The following is a 24,454-nucleotide window of genomic DNA, read 5'->3' on the forward strand; positions in this document are numbered from 1 at the left end:
TTTTTTTTTTTTTTGCCTTTTGCTGGATCAATTGTGGGTGTAGTATTATAACCTTTTTTTTTTTCTATGGTTTTTTGTATGAACTGGATGCACTGTTATCTTTTTCAGCCAGACTAACTATGTAACTATGCATGTCTCAACAAAGAGAACCTGTCACCAAAAAATCATCACATAGGGGACTTTGTGTCCCCTATGTGATGAAAAAATAAGTTAAGTAAAAAAAAGTTACACCCAAACACATAACAACCCCCCCCCCCCCCAAAACAAAAAAAATGTAGCCACCAGCCTCACATATACACATGTACAAATGTAAACGCACACGTCTGGGCACCCATAATGCAAAACTGATGACCTATAGGGGGCTTTTGATGTTTCATCTATAGAAAATAGAGGGTACTGAAGTTTTGACGCAGTTTCATAGGCACACATAAAGTTAAGGTTTGGCATGTTGGGTGTCTATTTATTCAGCACAACCTCTTCTTTTATATTTTAGCAACAATGTGGGTAATTTATTGTGTTTGGTTGCCCTAAAATTCACTTTAGTATGTTTTTTTTACAGAAAGTTTGCGTTTCCTAGACCTTTCCGGTAATATTGCATGACATAAATATTGGAGCTACTGATATTTAATTCTCTAGGGTGTCTGCTTTCAGAAAATATATCGTGTTTGGGGTTTTGTGTCCTCTTCAGACCTAAAATGATTTTTTAAACACGTGTGCAAAAAAAAAAAATATGCAAAAATGGCTCCGGCAGCGAAAGGGTTAAAGCATTCTGAGATCTATACTGACAGCCTCCCATTACAACTTTTGCCCTGTTTGTTTAAGTCTTTTGTTATAGATCATATATGCCAGGGATCTCCTGTATTCTCCTGTGTGTTTTGTGTGTGTGTTTTGTGTGTTTTGTGTGTGTGTTTTGTGTGTGTGTGTTTTGTGTGTGTGTGTGTGTGCGCGCTCTGACTGAGTGTTTGCTATCTGTGTATGGGATTGTGGCCATCATGTTTTCTAGAAATAAAGGACTAAACACCAGCAGTGGAGGTAACTTTGGCCACAGCCTTTTCATTATTGGTATGAATAAATAAATATATGTAACTTCATCAATAAACCATTCAAAATCAATTTAAAAAACATCAACCACTGAGAACAACCCAGTCACTACAACTCTGGTTGAAAACATCCAAAACCATTTAAATAAACTGTTCTCCAAAAGGCCAGGTTTGTTTAGCAAACAAACCTGGCCCAACTGCCCTGAACCACAGCCATTTCCACTGTTGTTTTGAAGATTGGAGTTCAATATGTCAAGACCAATATCTGAGAGATGAACACCATCTTCCCGACAGAGTCCTGGTAAACCTCCTTCCAAATCTACATGCCAAGAAGAAAAACCACCAATGGATGGCAAGAGCTTTTCGAGCGCTCGATTAATCCTCCGACTTTCTCAAAAGGAAAATGAAACCATATCAATCTGGGAATAATTTCCGAAACAAACAACATAGTGTTTGGACAAGCCATATGTAAGCGATGGAGATGGGTGCAGATTTTTAAAATTAGATCTAAGGTTTTAACTTTCCCTATATCGTTACCACCCAAATGAAGAATCATAACATCTAGAGTTGGCCAATTCTGGAACAGTGTACTCAAATTTAAAAATAAATCCTGCCAACGCATTCCTCTCCTGCCTTGGCAGAAAATGTTCACCAAAGAAGGATCGAAATTCGAGTTCTTGGTATAGACTCGTCTCAAAACTCTCCTCTCAGCCTAAAATATGAAAGAGTGGACGACAATCCAAACTGATAAGTTCTGGCCTGAAATTAAAATACAGTGTTAGGGCAAAGGTTTATAGGAGTCGAACGTCCACTGTAAAATGTATAGACACCTGCGCAAAACTGCATTGAATTGATATTTGGATAGAGATGAGCTGTCCTCGTGAATAAACCGCAATTTGTCTAAATTAGGTCTAACTGCCAAATATTCAGTTAGTCGAGCTACAGGGCAAACTGGGCAATCTGGAAAGGAATTCAACAATAAACAGCTGCCTATAGAGAATTGATCAGTCTTTGACCTTGGAAGAACAATCCCTAATTTGGTTTGCTCAATGTAAACTTTAGTAAAAAACATACCAACCTGAGAGGTCTTGTTAGGCGGTAGCAATTCCGAGATTCTAAAGGCTCCAAAGAAAAGTAAAGAAAAAACTGATCTAACCATTATTGCTTCATAAGCAGAAAAACCTGACCCTTTGGTTGGAGTAATTTCTGGAATCTGTATGAAAATGGGCTTTTTTGTAACCCTTTAAAGCCTGCCTAATAGTGAAAAAGGAATTGCATGCAGGGCGATTGTGTATTTTTTTTTTAAAAAAAAGGGGAAATTCCTGTTAATGTTTTATTGATATGAGCCCACGATAGACACTGAGACATCAAATTTTCAAGGAATTGCAGTAAAAGCTGCTCCGAGAACCCTGAGGAGATTTCTCCCAAAGGTCTGCCACTGTAACCAGGCTGCTGAATATTCAACCAGCATGGAGAGGGCAATGGATCTCTTAATGTTGGTCCCAATCAAATTTAGACTAGATCCCACAGGTATGGAGGACAAAGGACTCCTCTCTTGTCCGCAGCCGGACACAGAGATCTGAATCTGTGCATCTGCAAAGAAGACAGAGGGTCCGCAATTGAATTCCATTTGCCTGGCAGATATTTAGCTTTAATCCACATATTAAGGCTAAGACATTTGAAAACAAGGAGCCGTATCAGAGATACCACTGGAGGGGATTTAGATGCCAAACAATTAAGGGCAAATAATACTCCCCTATTGTCAGTGCTAAATAGGATACCTTTTTATTCTTAAAATATTCACCCCAAATTTCTATGGCTACCAGTATGAGGAATAATTCTAACAGGACTACATTTTGTATATAGCCTTTTATACACACAGAGTTGCACACCAGTGAGTTTTACATATTACCAAAAAACCGAATGATCCTGCTGCATCTGTAAATAAAGGAAATCCTGATCAAAAAGGAAAGGTTCTTGAAAAATTGCTCTCCCATTAAAATGTTCTCAAAATTGGGACAATACCAATTAATCTTCTCTCAATTGTGTTGTCATTCTGATATGTGGAGAAGGAGATTTTAGCCCTGAGATAGGTATATAAAACCATTTGGAGAAAACACGGCCAGTCGGCAAAATCCGAGATCCAAATGCCAAAAGACCTAAAAGGCTCTGCATGTCTTTTAATGAGACTTTTTTTTTTTTTTCATCTTACCAATTTAGTTATAGTCAAAGTGAGTTCTTCCACCTCATCTCATGATAGGCTAAATTCCATGGCTATCGTGTCTATGGTATGTCAAGAAAAATATTAGTTATAGGAAAAATAATTTTTTTCCTGTGTTAAAGGAATACTGAAATCTGAAATTCCTGAAAAGAACTCCCTCGAAAAAGGAAAATCATCCAAATAATGAAGTGTAAGTGATGACCCAGAAAGATCCTTAACCGCCTATTCCAAGAATGTTGCCAAAGATTAAAAATAATTGCAAGAAAGGGAACAAACCATTGGGAAGCATTTATCAAAGAAAAACAATAATTAAAATAGAAACCTAGGGAATTAAAAGATAAAGGGTTAATGGGTAACAGTTTGAAAGCTGACTTAATGTCCACTTTAGACAGAAAAGAACTATAGCCTACCTCTCAAATGTTTTGGAACACATCCTCAAAAGGCCAACTCCTCACTTCTCTGATCATTCAAAGAACTAACCTTTGGGAAAGACAAGTAATGAATCAGCCTGAACGAGTTAGGTTCCTTTTTTGGAACAATCCCTAATGGAGAAATTTCAAAATGTTGGAATGGGGGGGGAGGGGGGGGTGCAAAAATGGGTCCTCCACTCTACCATCTTGGATTTCCTTATAGAACTTTTTCCCTAACCACTTCAGGAAATGTGTAAACTGACCAGGTTATCCTCAATAGTACAGCCTGCACCCTGGAAAGGAGGGAGTAAAACAACCTTCAAACAGCAGTTGAGCTGTCTGTTTGTCTTTGTATTCCTGAAGTCACGAAAGCATTCTTTGCAGGATCACTGGGGTTGATGCTTTTTGAAAGAAATTCCCTGCCTTGTTGCTGATTAGCAGTTGCCATTTTTTTTTAAACACTTGGAGATGGGATGGGAACCCGCACAGTATGCACATTCGTGGCAACGTGAACCAGGCTGGTTACATTGGGAGTCGTTAAAGGTGAAATAGATTCTGTAATGGAACTGACCCAGTCTGCGCTTGGGTACTTCCGTTAGACTCCCGCTTCCCCGTTTGAACACCGCCCCCCCCCCCACCAAGCCAATACCCATAAACGCATACATCCCATAATAGTTTGCTCCCAAGCAAGACAAACAATAGAACAATGGGGTGCAACTACATAGCATTAATCACCCCCCCACCCCAATATTAGGACAGATCACCCTGTACCTCTAACAACAGGCACAGGGTGACTTACCCATAAGAGGGATATGGGGAGCTGAGACAGGGGTTTCCCCACCTCTCCAAAGTGAGCTGTGTTCCATGGGCCCCCCACCCAAAGTGACTCCCGTCACATATCTCCCCTTTCGGCAGGAGACTAACGCAGGAGGAAACCCCAGACGGATGGACTCCGAAGTTAGTCTGTACTTCCAGTCCCTCAATGCCAGCCCACCACACAGTTCCCCAAACAAATTGTACCAAACATAGCATTACTCACCCAGTCAACCTCTGCCTCTCTCGTAGAACATACCCACCGCTGGTGAGAAGTACGGGCTGGTCCTTCTCCCTGAAGTCCTCTTAGCCGCTGGAGAGAAGACAGGGTGGCTGGGCCGGCTCCATCATGCTGTTGGGGATCTGGGCCAACTGCCCAGCATCCCTGGGGTATACAGTTGGTGACTGTAGTCTCATCCACTTTGACTTGATGGACATCCCCCAGTGTTCGAGAAGTAAGGCTGACATCCTCTTGTCCCAATGCCAGACCCTTTTCTGGGGTTGTGTCAGTGGAGAACGAAGTCCCATCCACAGACATCAGCTCAAGCTGCAGTTGTGAGGTGCCGATTGCATCCTCTTCCTGTAGATCCTGCAGTGCTGATGGTTGTGGGCAGAGGTCAACAATGCCATGCCCTGATGCCAGCTCTTCTGCTGGAGGCGCACCGGCTGGTTCCTCAGCAGAAAAATCAATCAAATCCCCAGTCTCTGGAGCTGGTGTCTGGATAGGGGTTTATCATTTCCTGTCCGTGGAACCCAGAAGATGTTTCCAGTGCTGGGCAGAGGCTAGCAGAGCTCTGCCCTTTTGTCAGTACTTCAGGTTTGGGGATGGCAATCTCTGGAATTTCCACTGCCGATTCTTGGGCATGCTGTTGAACATGTTTTAGCAGTTGCCTGTATGCCCTTTCCAGATGCTGTTCTTTCATCAGCAGGTATTCCAGATCTGGTTCAAGCTCTGAGACCCCTGTGAGACCGAACATAGCCTCTCTGTTTTCTCGCAGGTCCTCAAGGGTAGGTTCTCCTTCTTCGCCAAACACAAAATGAACTGTAAGGCTCTCCCACAGCAATCCAGGGCCACTAAAGTCATATCCCTCCGGAGAGCATTCTGTTGTCACCCGTAAATATTTCTGCTCTGCGTTCCATTGCAGAGCCCGATATCGGTTGTCCAGCTCTTTCTCCTGCTGGACCAACCTGTCCAACTCGGTCACCCATTGCTCCTGGGGTCGCTCTCCCAGGAATGGCATCCGTAACTTATGATGGTCCCTGGCCCGTTTCCCTGGGGTTGGATAGCACTTGCCCTTGTACATACCAGCAACCTAGAGGGCTCCACTCCAAAGCACCACCCGAATCCGCTGCCTGAGCTCCAGGAAGTCATCCGCAGACACAGTCCTGGGGTATGTTCCGAGAACGATCCGCAGCTACCCCGGGAACTCTGATGCCAGGTCCATATCTCCACTGGGGTGACCGACGTCTACTTTCCTGATCTTGAATCCCGGTGGTGGGTTGGATGTGTTCACAGCCAGGAAGCACAATCCCATCGCTTGCCACCAATGTAACGGAACCGACCCAGTCTGTGCTTGAGTACTTCCGTCAGACTCCCGCTTCCCCGTTTGAACACCGACAACAGACACCACAGCAGACCATACAAGACTAGACAACACCAGTCTTGAAGTAAACCAGAGTAGACTAGTTTATTTAAACACAGATACAAGATATATACACTCAAGGGGACAATCCCCCCTCCCTGCATAATGACACAAGGTGGGGCAATCTACATTTAGTAACAAGAGACACACCAACAGACAGTTCCATGAGGAGGGAGGGCTGCTGGAGACAACCCCACCCCACCAAGCCAATACCCATAAACACATACATCCCATAATAGTTTGCTCCCAAGCAAGACACACAATAGAACAATGGGATGCAACAATGGGATCCAATATTAGGACAGATCACCCTGTACCCCTAACAGGCACAGGGTGACTTACACATAAGAGGGATATGGGGAGCTGAGACAGGGGTCTCCCCACCTCTCCAAAGTGAGCTGTGTTCCATGGGCCCCCCACCCAAAGTGACTCCTGTCACAGATTCCTTTTTTGTAACCTGAATTTTTAACAAATTGTCTTTGGGGCAGAAAAAAGTTTAACCGTAAACCGATATCTTTACATCCTCAATATAAACTGGGCTGAACCGTCTTTTTCTGCTGAAAAGATTCATCATATAAAAACCATGCTATCCCTCCGAAAAAATTTTAAGCCTCCAATACAATATCTACATGTTGAAACAAACCCATGCTTTTTTTGGGGTGTTTCTCACAGATGACACTGACATAAATACAGACTGCCTGCAACCAGTTATTTAACTTTTGGGCAACAGGCCTGCACCTATCCTCTTCTGACTTCTCTTTTTTGTCACTTTTAATTAAAAATACCTTGAAATAAGGAGGAGAGATAACAAATCTACGAAATCCCCCCCGACAGGTTTTTTTACTTTGATCACTAAAGATAAGTGGAATCCTAGTGGGGATAAAACACAAGGCATCAATTCCTTTAAGCATACTTCAGGGATATTAGATATATCTTGAGATTTAACAGAAGTATTGTGATCATTGACAGATGGTACATTATTAATAGCAGAATCAATGACAGTAGCGGTGCAGCCGTTTGAAGAAACAGGAGAATTCCAAACAGCTGCAGCAGTAACCACAAGCCTACTAACTCTAAAACTATCAATGAGAGAAGCCCAAGATGTGGTAAAAACATTAAGACGTTGCAGGTGTGAAGACTCCCCATTGTTCTGAAGAGCTGGTTTTGTAATGGAAGGAGAGCACACGACTGGAATTTGTTTTGCCTCTAGATACATGCCGATGTTGTCTGAAGTGGCTTCTGCTCCCTGCTGCTTCCTCTGTGTAGCTGATCCCCAGCTGCTGTGGGGGACTCCCTGTGTTCCACTGCTGATGGAATAAGTGGGGATCTGTCCCTGGTGCTGACAAGCAGGAGCCATGGAAACCGCTCTGAGGATGACATCACTGAGGGCTTGACCAACCATCTTCTTCCAGCAAGTGAAGACCCACCTTTGGTCGTAGATGAAGAGAGAGTTGTGCTGACTGGGTGGTCCAGTGGAGTAGCGGTGACTCAAGGTCCTCCTTCACTTGGCTGTGTGACCACCTTCAGCTCTGCCCGCTGACCTCTCCTGGATAGATTCCTCTTCCTGGGCCGCGATGACGCTGCTTCCTCTAATGCCGCGAGGATGTCCAATCCTCCACGCTGGGTCCAGGGATGGCTGGGAGGCGGTGGCGACTATGGTGGCGGTGGTGGCAGTAACGGCTTGCTGTCCCGACAGTCCCTGTAAGGAGAGGCACCACTTCATCCAATCTTCACTGTCTTCATCCCCAGGTCTTTCAATAAGGTGGCGCATCAGGCTCTTCTTAGAATAGATTTTCGAAAGAAAATTCTTTTGGAAGTCGAATCATGTATGGCCAACTTAACTGTGTCTGCTGTCTGTTTGCTCTGGCTGTGTGTTTCCTGTATGTTTCTACTCTGACTGTATGTTTGTTGTGTTGTATGTGCCTGTTCTTACTGGGTGTGGTGTCTGTGTTTGCTCTGATTCTGTGTTTGCTGTTTGTGTCTGTTGTGATTTTGTGATGTTTATCTCAGTGGTGGTGAACATTTTTTAATGAATCATGCCGGTCCGATTTCTGGTTTAAGGGCTTTCTGGCCCACTTATACTAAAAAGGGAAAGCAAAGATTAATGTTTCCTATGCAGGGGTTTTCCAGCAATGAAACCGTCCCACTAAGCCACCTGACTTCTCTTGGCTTCCGCAGTGCTGCTGCTCTCTGTACTTTGGTCTCTTAGACCTGTTCTCATCCAACTCCTCTTAGCTCACTCAGCCGGAACAGATGCGGCACTCCTGCTACACAGGCCTACTCCCTGGCCTCCAAATATGGGGTCTCCAGGCACCCTGGGTTATCAGTCTCAGCAGACTCACACAACTGTCCCAACTCTCTCAATCCTGTGGGCAAGGAATCCTCCCAACATGGGGTGCAGTTTCCTGACAGGAACACGTGACCCTCCTGGTTGAAGCACACAGCTCTTTCTCCAAATGGGAGTGTAGCACCCTCCTAGATAGGTGGTAGGATTAGGTAAATGTAGTTCTGGCTCACTGTATCCAGTGGAGCTGCTGTTTTGCCGTTAGGTAAATTTAGTTGTGCTCACTGTAACCAGTGCAGCTGCATGTGATTAGTTAGGTCTGTTCAGTGTTTTAGCTGCTGAAGTGTTTGATTGCTTCCTCTGCTTTTCAGAGAACCTTGGATCTCTCTGGAACATAGGTGTGGAGCAATGCAAATAGCAGCATGAATATTTTACAGCTCTGGCCAATTCTAGGGAGGGTGGCTCTGAAAGCTGTTGGGAGTCTGTATAAATACTCTGAGACTGAGAACTTCTAGCTCTTTTCCTTAACCCCTTGACGCCGACATCACACAAACTGGGCTTTTTTCCGTGGGCCCGCATATCTGTGTACCTGTCTTTGTGCTGGGAGCACGCCGCGCTGCGTGCTCCCAGCACAGAGATAGCGGTGTCACTGAGAGCCCCAGATCCTGTTCTAACGATCAGGAGCCGGGACTCCCGATTCTGGGTCACATGATTGCTGTGATAGCCTCTGATTGGCTATCACAGTGATCAGTTACTGTACAGCCCGGCCCCCTTGTTTTTCTCTCTCTCTATGAATGGGGAAGAGAGATACATTGTATCTCTCAAACTCCTGACATAGAGAGGAAAAAAAAAGTTTGTAAAAGAAAAAAAGATAAATATTAAATAAAATAAAAAATAAAGAAAAAAATACCTAGATCAAGGTTTGATCTAGTTCAGTGCCAGGATTATTGTTTGGGTCAAGGTCAAAAGGTCAGGGTCAAAGGTCAGGATTTAAAAAAAATTGGTATCAGTGTCTGTTAGTCAATGTCAGTGTGTTTTTAGGTGACTATGGGTACAAACAACAAATAACATACATGTGACGATCGTGGCGTCAGACCCCCAGCCCTGCTCAACAGCTCATGACTGAAGGACTAGCCGATCTAAAACCGCGCTGTCACTTGCGGAACAATACCACACTCAGCTGCACTCTGCACAAAGATTTTCCAGCTAATGAACCACAGTCTGTGCACCTGCAGCCTGAGAGCGATTGTTACCGGGTCAGGTTAATTATGCAATTAACCCTTCACACTGCCACCACCTCCTTTTTTGTACAGAGAAAGAGGAAATTTGCCAATATTAGCAATAACACTATGATGTTGGAATAAGTGTCTGCATACACAATGTCACTGCAGACAGATGCATGCAGAAGTTTAAACACACAGTAGCGCTCTTCAGAGACAGGGAGTCTTAGTTTGCATTAAAGAGCTTTAGAAATGGTTCAACACTTTTCAGAAAATAAGATTTATTACTGAAAATGGCCAAAATGGTGCAATAAAAGTACAGAAAAGATGTAGCCAATATATATATATATATATATATATATATATATATATATATATATAATAAACCAATACTCTATAAATTCCCACTGAAAAGTCAAACTTCCACCCTTGAAAGTGCAAATAACAAAAACCTTTTCAACAATCCATACAGAACCCTCTCCCACAATCCCAAATTTGTCCACACCTCAGTCCACAGTCCAAAATCAAAACCAAAATCCAAAATAAAATAACAATATTCCAAATGTGTCCAAAGTCTTCCCGCTCAATCCATGAGATCCTCAAAAAAACAAAATACAATATAGTGCATTATCCTTAATACAAAATACTGTGAGTGATGTCATGCAATCACACTAGTGATAAACATAAATTAAATTAAGTTAGATATAATCAAAAGGTGAATCCACCATATCACTAGTGATCCAGTGAGACAATACTGCAATCGTGAAAAAATAAAACCACACAGTGTGATCCGTGCCACAGAAATCCGTGACAGTAGTGCCAAAAATAGTGCCACACTCTGTTTAGGGGATACAATTGCAATTACCCTCTTGCTGTAAATCAGAAGACATTTAGGATTCCTTAATGCCACAAGGTAAACTTCCTACGAGGTGCGTCTTCCTCTCAGGAGTAAGCAATGGGATCCCTTTTTCCTCATACAGTCATAGATCACAGATACCAAGGTCCCCGTTCCTCGCGGGGAAATAGGAGCAGACTCAGTGGAGTAAAAGGTAATACACACTTTTATTCAGTAAACTTACATCTTAGAATATACCGTCCATCCTCGCTCTCGTCCGTTCGCTGTTGTGAGTGATTCAAAAATGGCCGCGCTGCTCCTTCCGGCTACAGCGTCTGACGTCACGACCCTGACGTCACTTCCGACTTTTTCACAAGGGATCCAGACGTCCATGCGGCGGTTCCTCTTAACCAGTAAAGCTACTGGCAAAAAACGTCCCGCCGCCATTTTAACTATGGGCATCTTACCGATGCCTAACATTCTCAACCGAACGGCTCAGAAAATAGAATAAATACATACTTATTCCCATACACAGGGAGCTGATAGATAGGTATATCTCAATCTATTATAACACCATATACAGACAATAGATTTTCCCTACACAGTATCCCGCCGAATACTTCTATAGGAATACTATTAAATCCATAGACACATAAGATAAAATACATCAATAGAATACAGTGAACTAAATTCCCCCAAACAAATGTAAAAATTAATATATATATATATAAAATATCTAAACTATACCTAAAGTAAGTCATCTATAAAATATAATATATACACATATAAATATATAAATATACTTCAATTGAACCTGAAGCAGATCATCCATATGGATAGGGCTCCCTCTACTGTTCATTAAATATATAGATCCCAGCTGGAATATAACTGATTGGGTCACTTCTCTACTTCTTATTAATCAATACATCTCCCCCAACAAACCTAAATGGGCAATATAGATATATGTACAAAAATAAATAAAATAAATAAATATAAACAAAATAAAATATTTTAAAATAAATCTTCCACTACATATTAAATATCAGCAATAAACTTTCTATTTTATTTTTTATTTTTGTTTTCTTCCTCAGTCCGAAACCCCATCTCTAGATAATACCCTATAACCTCCAATCTAAGGAACCAATTTAAGAGAAATTTAATAAGCTAAAAACAATTCATTGCCAGTCAGAAGATAACTCATATCCTTATCTCACACAGGAAACATCTTCCCCTAAATTTATTACATATTCCAATAGCCTATTTTTACCAATCCGAAATAAAGCAGTTTAGATCTAAGTCGATATTTAAACCTCTAGGTTTTAGAGTGCGCAACTGATAAATCCAAAATGTTTCATTCCTGGACAACATCTGGACCCTATTTCCCCCTCTCCAATGAGCTTCCACTGTGTCTATCCCACAAAATTTAAGAACACTAGGGTCTGACCGATGATATTCCTTAAAGTGCCTCGACACACTATGATTCTTTTTCCCTTTCGCGATATTTCTCACATGCTCTTTAATTCTATCGCTAAGGGTCCTTTTTGTTCTCCCTATATACTGTAATTTACAGGGACATTCCAACAGATATGTCACATATTTGGTACCACAAGTGATGAATTTCTCAATTGTAAATTTTTCTCCCGTATTAAAAGATTCAAACCCAGAAATTTTATTTTTACTGCCTGTAATCTTACACACCTTACACTTTTTACATGGATAAAATCCTTTAAAATCGAACAATTTCATACCTTTTGACTTGGGAGGTGAAATAACTCCTTTTACCAGGACATTCCTAAGATTATTATTTTTCCTATATATGAACGACGGTTTCTTTGGAAGATGGGTCCCTAACGTAGCATCTTTCATTAAAATCGGCCAATGATTATTAAAAATATTTTCTATGTCTTTATAATGGCAATTGAAACGGGAAATAAAAGCAAAATCTGCTATCCTGCCATCCCTTCTTATAATCACATTTTCTTTCTTAATTTTTCCTTCTCCCAAATAATTACGGCTAATTTTATATCTGGTTTTCTCCAATTTCTCTGGATTATAGCCCTTCAGAATAAACCTTTCTTTAATTATATCTGATTGTGTGATATAATCTTCAAGCCTGGAACTATTCCTCATAATCCTAGAGAACTGGCCCTTAGGTATACCTTCTATCCACTGGTGATGATGGCAGCTATAGACAGGGATATACCCGTTTCTGTCAGTTTCTTTAAAATAGGTTTTAAAATATAATTTATTATTATATTTAAAAATATTTAAATCTAAAAAATTAATTGAATGAGTGCTACTAAAATGTGTGAAACCCAATCCAAATTCATTATTTGTAACATGATCCATAAAATAACCCAAATCCTCAGCCGTACCATCCCACACCATCACTATATCATCAATGTATCTTTTCCAGGTTCTAAGTCCCTCCCACTTTTTACCATAAATTTCTCTTGACTCCCATCTTGCTAAAAAAATATTAGCAAGGCTGGGCGCAAATTTTGCGCCCATTGCTACACCTTTAATTTGTTCAAAAAATTCACCTTGATACCAAAAATAATTCCTTCCCATACTAAATTCCAGTAGTTGGATAATTAGTTTTCTTTGTTTTCTATGTAGATCCGTAAAATTCTTTAGACCCCATTTGATAGCTGAAATGCCATCATTATGCTTGATGCTAGTATATAATGCATTCACATCTATTGTAACCAGGATAGTTTCTTCTGATACCTCTAGTCCCTTTAGTAGATTAATCACATCCTGACTGTCCTTTAAGTAAGAGGTCATCTTTTTTACTATTGGTTGCAGAAAAAAATCTACATATTGTCCTATCCTAGAATGTATGGAGTCGATCCCATTTATAATAGGTCTACCCGGAGGTCTCTCCATGCTTTTATGTATTCTAGGTAATATATAAATGAAAGGAGTTTTACAGCAAGTGGGGATAAGATATTTTGCTTCCTTATCATTAACAATAAAATCTTCCTTAGCCTTATTGATTATCTTTTTCAACTGCTTTTTATATTCCAGAATAGGGTTTTTTGTTATTTTTTTATATGTTTCCTTATCATTTAGAATTCGCTTCATTTCTTCTTCATAGTTACTTCTATCCATAACAACCACTCCACCACCCTTATCCGCTGGCCTGATCACAATATTTTTCTTTTCTTTCAATGTTAATAAGCCTTGATGGAACATTTCCTCTTCTCTAAATTTCCGAGAGTTATACAGATCATCCACAACCATTTGTTTAAAAACATCCAAATTTTGATTTCTAGAATTCGTAGGGTTAAAAGTGGATTTATTTTTCAAATTACTATGAATAAAAACAGATTTACTATTAAAATTTTCAGACTGGGAAGGTCCTGGTAGAGATAAAAAATATTTTTTAATATTGAGTCTTCTAATAAATTTATTAATATCGGTATATGTTTCAAATTTATTCAGATTAGCCTTCGGAGCAAACTTTAAGCCATTATCTAACACTTTTAATTCATTTTCTGTTAGGGAAACCGAACTTAGATTATATATTCCTTCCCCTATGTTTCTTTCCTTTTCCTTTTGTTTTCGTTCCCTCTTCCTTGTTCCGAATTTTCGGGGTTCCCATTTGGGGGTTTCCATCCTTCCTCCCATCTTATTGGGGGACCTCTCTCCCAATTCTCTCTGTATACATTTGGGGGATATCTTTGTCCCCCTTTCCCCCAATACGGTGGGGGAAAGAAGGGTCTTTGCGGGTGTCATTATTTCTATAGTCCCTGGGACCATTATAGTTCTCATTCCATCCTTCCATGGGCTGAAATCGGTTAAACACAGGGACATTGTACATCTGTCTATAGGGGCTTGCAGGTTTTTAGTACCTACTACCATCATTTTTATAAGGTGATCTGGTTTCCCCTTTTTTCCCTTTATGGGGTGGGGGACCTTTCTTTAAGTTACCATTTACCAATGGAGGGTTTTTTCTTAGCTCCCTCCCCCCCCTGGGGGAATTAGCAGGGGAAGATTCGGCCGAAGGGCAAAATTGCCCCACTACATCCTGCCATTTGTAAATTTTCTTACTTTGGTAATCCCCCATATCCCTAATGAATTTTTTATGTTTCTTTTTTTTAATCTCAGCATCTTTTTTACTTAGTTGCTCCTGCAAGTTTTTCATAAGTTCACTGTATTCTTTTTTATCTTTAAAAACCTCCACTTTTTGTCTCAGTTTATGTTTATCACTAGTGTTTATGTTTATGTTTAATTTATGTTTATCACTAGTGTGATTGCATGACATCACTCACAGTATTTTGTATTAAGGATAATGCACTATATTGTATTTTGTTTTTTTGAGGATCTCATGGATTGAGCGGGAAGACTTTGGACACATTTGGAATATTGTTATTTTATTTTGGATTTTGGTTTTGATTTTGGACTGTGGACTGAGGTGTGGACAAATTTGGGATTGTGGGAGAGGGTTCTGTATGGATTGTTGAAAAGGTTTTTGATATATATATATATACAGAGAGCATTAACACAGCAAAGAGATAACAGAAAGAAGTTTAGAGAGGTAAAGTACTTGCCAAAAGTCCTGGGTTAAGCAGATCAAGTTTCCTGAGCAAAAGGTGCTGTTCTCCCAAGTTGTTAAAAGGTAGATTTCTTCAACTTCAACTTACTGCTCCCAGCTTAACAGCCTTTTTCTAGGAACTCAGCAAGGTGTCTCCTTAAAGCAGGGAACCAATCGCCTCATTTGGGGAGGGGTGTTGTAGGCGGGGAGCTCAGGCTATGACCAAATCCCTCGCAAATTATACTATGGTCAATAACCTTTCCTAGGTACATGTAACATTCTATCAACGGGTAGAGTAACATGCAGAATCATCTGCTGAACGTTTTGATATGAAATATGGCATAGTTCACTATTCCATCTAGAACTATATGGCTTTCAACAGACTTCAACTAGGGGGTGTAAGATATCAGACGACTCGCATGAAACTGAGCTATCCAAATATGTGCTTTATGTTTATGTCATTATTTCCTATTTCAAGATATGAAATCATAGGGGAAAGTGGATTTTAAATGGGATGTCTGTTTTACGGCTTATGTGGAATGTGTTTGAAGCCCAGTGAAGGACTTGTTTATGGTTTTACGATCCTTTCCAAGCAAGAGTCTCACATACATACTGGGGCCAGGCTAACTGGGGTTTATAACCATGAAGTTCTCCAGCTGGGGCCTGATGCCTGTGATCTCTGGGCATCATACAGACCACATTCCTGGGGGGGGGGGGATTGGAGGGAGAGAGATACAAAATGGAGGATCCTTAGCAAGATGGATGATCGCGTCCATCTCTGTGTGCACAATTGCTACAGTACACATATATGGTATCGCTGCGATCGTCAAGAGCTGGAGAATTTATTTTGGGTTGTTCTTTGGTGGTAGGTTATGGTAGTAACAAGAAACACGGAGCTAAATAAAAAAAAATATTTATTTTTTACTATTTTGGGCCAGTTTTCTTTTGATAATAAAACAAAATCAGGAGATATCCATTACTATTTACCACCAAATGAAAGCCCAATTTGTCCTAAAAAATGCAGTAAAATTCACTTGGATGTACAAAGTAGTTGTGATGATATGGACAGTTTTACTAACACATGTCAACTTTGCAAAATTCTGCCTAGGCATTTAGATTTGTTTTACCCTTAGGTGTGAAGGGGTTAAGGAGAGGAACCTTGCCATTTGCTTGCTGTTCATGAGGCCACCACTGGGCTAGCTGAGGGCCTGGATGCTAAAGTTACAGAGAGCTGGCTGAAAGGCTGTCAACTGAAGATATAGTCTGGAATCACAGGAGAAAAATGTTGCATGGATGTTGGACCAAGGCAACCAACTTTCCCAAGGACAGCCGGGCTGCCACCCCTCTAGTGTTAGAGAGTCAGCCGTGGGTTTGTCTAAAGGGGACATCAGCTGGTGTACTGAAGAGCTCAGTCCATCTAATTCTCTGTGAAGAGACTCTGCTCTGGTTGCTCTAAAGAAGAACCTTTTGTGCTTTTAAATACCTCTACTACAAGGCCACAGTTTGCTTTTGCAAGGACTTTTGCTTCAGGTCTAAAGGAAGTTTAAAATCCTCAACTTGTACATAGTTATTTTTGGAGTATCCCACCCAAATCCCTCAACCCTATTAAAGTTATTCAAAAAATAAAAACCCCAAAACACTTTTTTTTTTTTAAACAAGAAGACTTGTTGAGTCAAAGAGTAACCATGATCGTTTGCTTGGCTGCGGGGAAATCACTGGGAAAAGGAATCTGGGCAATTTCCAGTGGCTCCTTCGGGGGGGGGGGGACTGTGTTCTATGATCAGGCCTGGCTTATAACTATTCTGGCCACCAGTGCACTCATACAGCCTGTGGGTCTCCAGCAAGACCCAGACATGGGATAGACCAGCAATGGGCAAACTACGGCCCACGGGCCGTATACGGCCCGGCGGACCTTTTAATCCGGCCCGCGGAGCTAGGCTCCTCTCACAGTCCGCCCTGAAGACCGGTGTAGCATGAAAATCTGTCTCCTATGAGGATCTGTCCCCCTCGACGTATCTGCGCATGTGCCGGAGATCGCCGATCGGCTGCTAATGCCTGAAACTGGCACATGCGCAGATACGTCGAGGGGGACAGATCCTCATAGGAGACAGATTATCATGCTACACCAGAACGGCGCGGGAACACGGCGAGAGGAACGCGCGGAGCAAAGGTAAGTGAATTGACACAGGGGGGACTTGGGGACTTAATATGGGGGATGAATTACTATGGGGGATGAATTACTATGGGGGATGAATTACTATGGGGGATGAATTACTATATGGGGGATGAATTACTATGGGGGATGAATTACTATGGGGGATGAATTACTATATGGGGGATGAATTAATATGGGGAATGAATTACTATATGGGGGATGAATTACTATATGGGGGATGAATTACTATGGGGGATGAATTACTATATGGGGGATGAATTACTATAGGGGGGATGAATTACTATAGGGGGGATTAATTACTATATGGGGGATTAATTACTATGGGGGATGAATTACTATATGGGGGATGAATTACTATGGGGGATGAATTACTATATGGGGGATGAATTACTATGGGGGATGAATTACTATGGGGGATGAATTACTATATGGGGGATTAATTACTATATGGGGGATGAATTACTATGGGGGATGAATTACTATATGGGGGATGAATTACTATGAGGGATGAATTACTATATGCAGGATGAATTACTATGGGGGATGAATTACTATATGGGGGATGAATTACTATATGGGGGATGAATTACTATGGGGGATGAATTACTATATGAGGGATGAATTACTATGGGGGATGAATTACTATGGGGGATGAATTACTATATGGGGGATTAATTACTATGCTTACTATGGGGGAATATTACTATACTTACTATGGATGACACATACACATCATTCATCTACTCTTGGTCCGGCCCCCGGGTCCAATATATGAACCCATCGCGGCCCTCAAGTCAAAAAGTTTGCCCACCCCTGGGATAGATCCAGGAGCCTTTAAGCTCCAAGCCCCAATCCAGGATTACAAGTCCCAGAGAAAGCTGAAAACACATCTTTCTCTGCTCATAGTAAACACACCGGAGTGCCACACTCTGCACTAATGGGAACCCTGTGTCATTCCTATAATGGCGGGACCTTACACTGTCATACTGCCCTGGGTGTGTATTGGCTGCTATTTGCTCTAACGGTGTGTTTTTTTATAAAATGTCAGCTTGTACTTTAGTTAAACTACTATGATAATAAAATTAATTGGTCAGTTGTATAGCTGATGATTTTGTTCCCTGACATTAATGCCTCATCCGTATACAGCAGTACATCAACAATGCTAAGTGTCTCTATTTCTGTCCCACAGACATTTCTTCAGAAGTGATCCCTAATAAGGTAAGACAGTAAAATTCTAATTTACATGTTTATGATTCATTACGGTATTATTATTAACCACTTACCCTCCAGAGGATTTACCCCCCCCCCCCTTCCTGACCAGGCCATTTTTTTGTGATAAGGCACTGTGTTACTTTAACTGACAATTGTGCAATCTTGCAATGCTGCACCCAAATGAAATTTATGTAACTTTTTCCCACAAATTGAGCTTTCTTTTGGTGGTATTTGATCACCTGTGCATGTTTTATTTTTTGCGCTTTAAACAAAAAAAACTGACAATTTTGAAAAAAAATATATTTTTTATTTTTTGCTATAAAACATAGCCAGTAAAAAAAAAAAATCAAATTTCTTCATAAATGTAGGCCAAAATTTATTCTGTTCCGTGTCTTTGCTAAAAAAAATCCCTAGATGTGTAAATGAATTGGTTTACATGAAATTTATATTGTCTACAAATGGTGGTATATATACTGGGCTTTTTACTAGTAATGGTGGTGATCAGCGACTTATAGTGGGACTGCGGCGGGCATTCTGACACTGGGGGGGAACTGACTTGTTTTTACTGACATCCCCAGTCACACCAAAACAGTGATCAGTGCTAATAAAAAGTACTGACACTGTACTAAGGGCACTGGACAGGAAAGGGTTAACATCTGGGGCAATCAAAGGGTTAACTGTGAGTGTTTTACTAGGGAAACATATTGCTGTGTATTTCTTTGCTGTGCAAAGAAATACACAGCAGCATGCTCTTGCTGGCAGGAGAGAGATCTGTGTTGTTTACACACAGATCTCTCCCCTGTCAGTGATACTCTGCAGTCGTTGGGTGCCAGCCGGGAATCTTCAGCCAGGACCCAATGATTGACATCGGTAGCCACCAATGGTGACACGGGTAGGGCAGCACGCATGCCCCCTACCTGGAAATACAAGATCACGTGTGTGTGTGTGTCTATGTGTGTATACATATATATAATGTGAATAGTTAGGTTAGGCATAGCTGTGTTTCTCTGCTTACCAGAGAGGCTGCCAGGTAAATTCAGAGCGGTGTTCTACTTAACAGAGTGGTGTGATTGGTCAGGTCTGCTCATGATGCTCTGGTGCTCTTGGAGTTTGTCTCAGTTCTCCCGCCTTCAGGAAGCTATGAGAGCCTTCCAGAACATGGGTAGGGGCTAGGCAAATGAACAGCATGAATATGGATACAGCCCTGGCCAATTGCAGGGGAAGGCAATCCCATTGCATGCTGGGAGTGGTATTTATGTTCTAGGAGCACATGGGTTCAGCATCGTTCCTGGGAGAGGATTGAACAGCCAGACTGGAGGTAGGGTGTCTCACCTGGCAACGGGCTGCCATGTGGCCTCAGGTGGGTCACCGGAGGGCCTGAAGTGAGATAGAGTGGCCCTGGTTCTACAGTACGCTAACTGAGGGGAGGTGTCTACCAAACATCTGTCTGGTATCACTGGAGGGTTTCTTTTGGAAGATTGGAAGGAGGCAACCATTCTGTCCTTGTTCCTTGTGAGTACTGACATTGAGGAATTTGGGGACTCTGTGCGCTTGCAACCTCCCCTGGTGCTTGATAGTCAGCGTGGGTCTGGAAAAAGAGAACACTGGCTAGCATTCTGAAGAGCTTGTCCAAGTGTTGCCACTGCAAAGGGACTTTGCTCACTTACGTTACCATTGGGCTGTCGCAGTCTGTCGTAACTGGCTTGTGCCTGAGGAGCTCTGCCCTGTAACTACTACTACTACAAAAATGGGACTTTGCTCTCTCCTAAACTACTTGCTGCTACAAAGTAAAGGGAAGTCTGCTATCTACTGTCAGCCAAGACTTCACAAGTGCTCTACTAAGAGATCAGCTAGATGTCCTCAGTATGAATAGGTCTGATTTTGGAGTGTCCTACTACAATTCCCCATTCCTATCCCCAGTTCTACAATAAAATTCCAAAAACAAAACATCCCCTAGACCAGGGGTTAGCAACTCGCTACTCTAGAGCCACGTGTGGCTCCATCATCACTCTGCTGCGGCTCCCTGTTGCTGCAGATATGTCACATCCGCCAATGTGCAACACCCCGCCGGACATCCCACGGAACACACGGCCAGACACCCTGCTGGACACAGCTAATCTTGAAGATATTGCCCGTCAGAATGCCATTCTTGCACAGAATCAAAAAATGGAGTGATATTGAAAAACTTCCCAAAGCAGACAACTTTTATTCGAAACCTGGAATGCCATCCCCAACACTTATATGAACATGAAAAGGTGTGCATTTGGAGTCCTGTCGATCTTCGGATCCACATATGTAAGTGAGCAGGTCTTCTCCAACATGAACGATATTAAAAACAAACATCGCTCACGCCTCATAGATGACAGTTTACAATCCTGTGTAAAGATGAAGGTGACGTCTTACAGCCCTGATGTGCAGATACTGGGCACTGAGTTTCAGGAGCAAAAATCAAAAAAAAATATTTTAATTGGCTATTATTTTGCAAACCTATTTTACATTGTTCAGTGAAATAGTCCTTTTTTTATTCAGGTTTACAGCTGATTGCACAGATTTAAAAGTAACCTTCAATCCAGCATTTTTTTTTTCGGAGTTCAAAATGTTTTTGTTGCATGGAGAAATAAACATTTGCTTTCTCTGTAACAGTTCATTGATTTCATAAATGCAACACATTATAGTTTTTTTTATACATAGCATAAAGTTAAAAAACAATATATGCAGTGTAATCTTCATGTCATAAGGGTTTTGTGGCTCTCAGTGTATTTTTGTTTTTTCTGGGAAACGGGTCCAAATGTCTCTTTGAGTGTTTAAGGGTGCTGACCCCTGCCCTAGACTGGTCATTGGAGACAAAGAGCGGAAGTGTGTGTGTATTTGGATGAAGAAATACATTGTGCCTGAGGGGAAACGGGACCTCATACAAGTGGCTCCTTCAGGAGTAGCGCTACAATGTGTATGTCAAGGCAAAATGTGATGTGTTCGTTTTAGATGAGGTGGAGAATAATTAGAATCCCTATCAGGTTTTTACTGCTATCCAGACTCATTTAGTGAGTTTATATCTATTCTTGTCCTGCTAACAATGTTTTGGAAGTGAGAGGAAATCTATAATAGCAAAACAGACAGAAATATTTTGGTGAGGAAAGGTTAGAAGCCCTGCATAATTAATATTTTGGTGTGTTCCCTTGTGGCAGAATTTCTCTTGCTGTCTGGTATTTTATTAATTTATTTATTTAAAACCCAAGCTGCAGATTGGGATCTTCTCCAGATCGCATGAGGAAGATTACTCCTGGCTGAGGTCCCTGCTCAGATCTGAACATTTCAGTGATCTGGTGAAGGACATCAAACCATACTATATATCTAACAATGGATCACGGCAGTTCAGGAATGATGTCCAGCAATGCACATTCACCATCCTGTATCACACTGCAACCAGAGGGAGAATCAATGTTACCGACATGGAGAATTCATCGTTGTATGACGAAGAACTGAAAGGGTTACATGAATGTCTCGGTAAGAAATGCACTCATTGTAATCAAAACATATAAATTGTTCGATGAATAACTAAACTCTGTAAAACATTTCTTCCAACCAATATATGAATGTGAGCTATTAATTATTTAATACATATTAATATTCAGTCACTTTTGTTGATCACATACTGTACACTCACCGGCCACTTTATTAGGTCCACCTTGCTAGTGCCAAGAAAATATCCCCCCACACCATGACACCACCAGCCTGAACCATTGATACAAGGCAGGATAGATCCCCCACACCATGACACCACCACCAGCCTGAACCATTGATACAAGGCAGGATGGATCCCCCCACACCATGACACCACCACCAGCCTGAACCATTGATACAAGGCAGGATGGATCCACCACACCATGACACCACCCCCACCAGCCTGAGACATTGATACAAGGCAGGATGGATCCCCCCACACCATGACACCACCATCACCAGCCTGAACCATTGATACAAGGCAGGATGGATCCACCACACCATGACACCACCCCCACCAGCCTGAGCCATTGATACAAGGCAGGATGGATCCCCCCACACCATGACACCACCACCAGCCTGAACCATTGATACAAGGCAGAATGGATCCACCACACCATGACACCACCACTAGCCTGAACCACTGATACAAGGCAGGATGGATCCCCCACACCATGACGACACCACCACCAGCCTGAACCATTGATACAAGGCAGGATGGATCCCTCACACCATGACGACACCACCACCAGCCTGAACCACTGATACAAGGCAGGATGGATCCCCCACACCATGACGACACCACCACCAGCCTGAACCACTGATACAAGGCAGGATGGATCCCCCACACCATGACACCACCACCACTAGCCTGAACCACTGATACAAGGCAGGATGGATCCCCCACACCATGACGACACCACCACCAGCCTGAACCATTGATACAAGGCAGGATGGATCCACCACACCATGACACCACCCCCACCAGCCTGAACCATTGATACAAGGCAGGATGGATCCACCACACCATGACACCACCCCCACCAGCCTGAACCATTGATACAAGGCAGGATGGATCCATGCTTTCATGTTGTTTACCCCAAATTCTGAACCTACCATCTGAATGTCGCAGCAACCAGTTTGCCCATTCTCCTCTGACCTCTGGATATTTTCTCTTTTTCGGACCATTCTCTATAAACCATGGAGATGGTTGTGCGTGAAAATCCCAGAAGATCAGCAGTTTTTGAAATACTCAGACCAGCCCGTCTGGCACCAACAACCATGACACGTTCAAAGTCACTTAAATCCCTTTTCTTCTCCATTCTGATGCTCGGTTTGAACTTCAGCAAGTCGTCTTCACCTTGTCTAGATGTCTAAATGCATTGAGTTGCTGCCATGTGATTAGCTGATTAGCAATTTGTGTTACCAAACAATTGAACAGGTGGACCTAATAAACTGGCCAGTGAGTCTGCAACTTCCTTTGTCACCACTAGAAAAACTAAGAGAAATAATGTCCCTGAAAAATCTAGAAATGTTTGAAAGTTAGACCGTTTGTAGTAAAAAAAATTCTCCCAATCTTTTTTTTTTTTTTTTCAATTGGGTGAGGGGTTCCAGAAAAGCGAGGTAGATGGACCCTGCATTAAATTTCTAAAACATATCTAAAGTCAGTTGATGACATTAGGATCATGAGTCCACCAATCTGGGCACCTTTATAAATAGTGTTGGGCTAGATGTTCGAGTTGAATGTAAGTTTGACCCAAACATCGCCCATTTGTGTGTTCGAACACATAAATGGTAAGGGGCGTTCGGGGCGTTCGGGGAGGCTATTTGACCACCGTACCCCACAGTGCACTGCACCCTGACAGTGCATTGTGATTGGCCAAAGCAATGCACCTGACCATAGTGCATGGTGGCATCACAAGGGGGCAGGGGTAACCTCACCACCTTGTGATGTCATCACAGTATTTAAAAACTGTCATCCCGGTGCAGCTGTCAGACAGCTGGGAGCCAGCGTCGAGAGAGGAACATTTTTTTTCTTTTTTCGGGTCAGCGGGCATCATGATTGACATTGGATCTCCTTCGGGGGACATTTTTTAACATTTTTATTTTAAAGACCATATACTGACCATATGTCAAAGACCATATACTGTCATTTTTTACAGTTTTTTCACTACACTTTTTTTTTTGTGAATGAGTAGCGGTTCCATGTACCCCATACTCATTCATATGGAGGGGGGCTGGGATCTGGGGGGCTCTTTGTTAAAAGGGACTTCCAGATATCGTTAATCACCCCCTCCCGCAGATCCCCACAACCACCGGCCACAGTTGTGTGGAAGAGGCCCTTGTCCCATGAACATGAAGACAAGATGGTTTGGCGGGGGGAGCACTGCCCTAAAGCACCCCCCCCATGTTGAGGGCATGTGGCCTGTTATGGTCGGGAGGGGGGGTCACTCACTCCCCTCCCTTTCCTGATCTGCCAAGCTGCATGCTTGGATAAGGGTCTGGAATGGATTTTGGGGGGGACCCCACGCCATTTTTTAAAGCAATATTGGCAGAACC

At 42.1% G+C, this 24,454-nt stretch overlaps 1 protein-coding gene across 3 annotated transcripts in view; it reads left to right on the forward strand.

Moving 5' to 3' along the window:
• LOC149433078 (uncharacterized) overlaps positions 1-24,454 on the forward strand; it is a 144,510-nt gene that overhangs the window by 62,612 nt on the left and 57,444 nt on the right. For all 3 annotated transcript variants that reach the window (XM_089664680.1, XM_089664681.1, XM_089664682.1), the window contains exons 3-4: positions 18,372-18,400; positions 21,631-21,898. In XM_089664680.1, coding sequence (XP_089520806.1) covers positions 18,372-18,400; positions 21,631-21,898 — 297 coding nt within the window. The remainder of the gene's footprint in view (positions 1-18,371; positions 18,401-21,630; positions 21,899-24,454) is intronic.

The sequence above is a fragment of the Staurois parvus genome, unplaced genomic scaffold (genome assembly GCF_062004578.1).
Source record: "Staurois parvus isolate SC_StPar_1 unplaced genomic scaffold, SC_StPar_1.0 ptg001987l, whole genome shotgun sequence".
Taxonomy (NCBI): Eukaryota; Metazoa; Chordata; class Amphibia; order Anura; family Ranidae; genus Staurois; species Staurois parvus.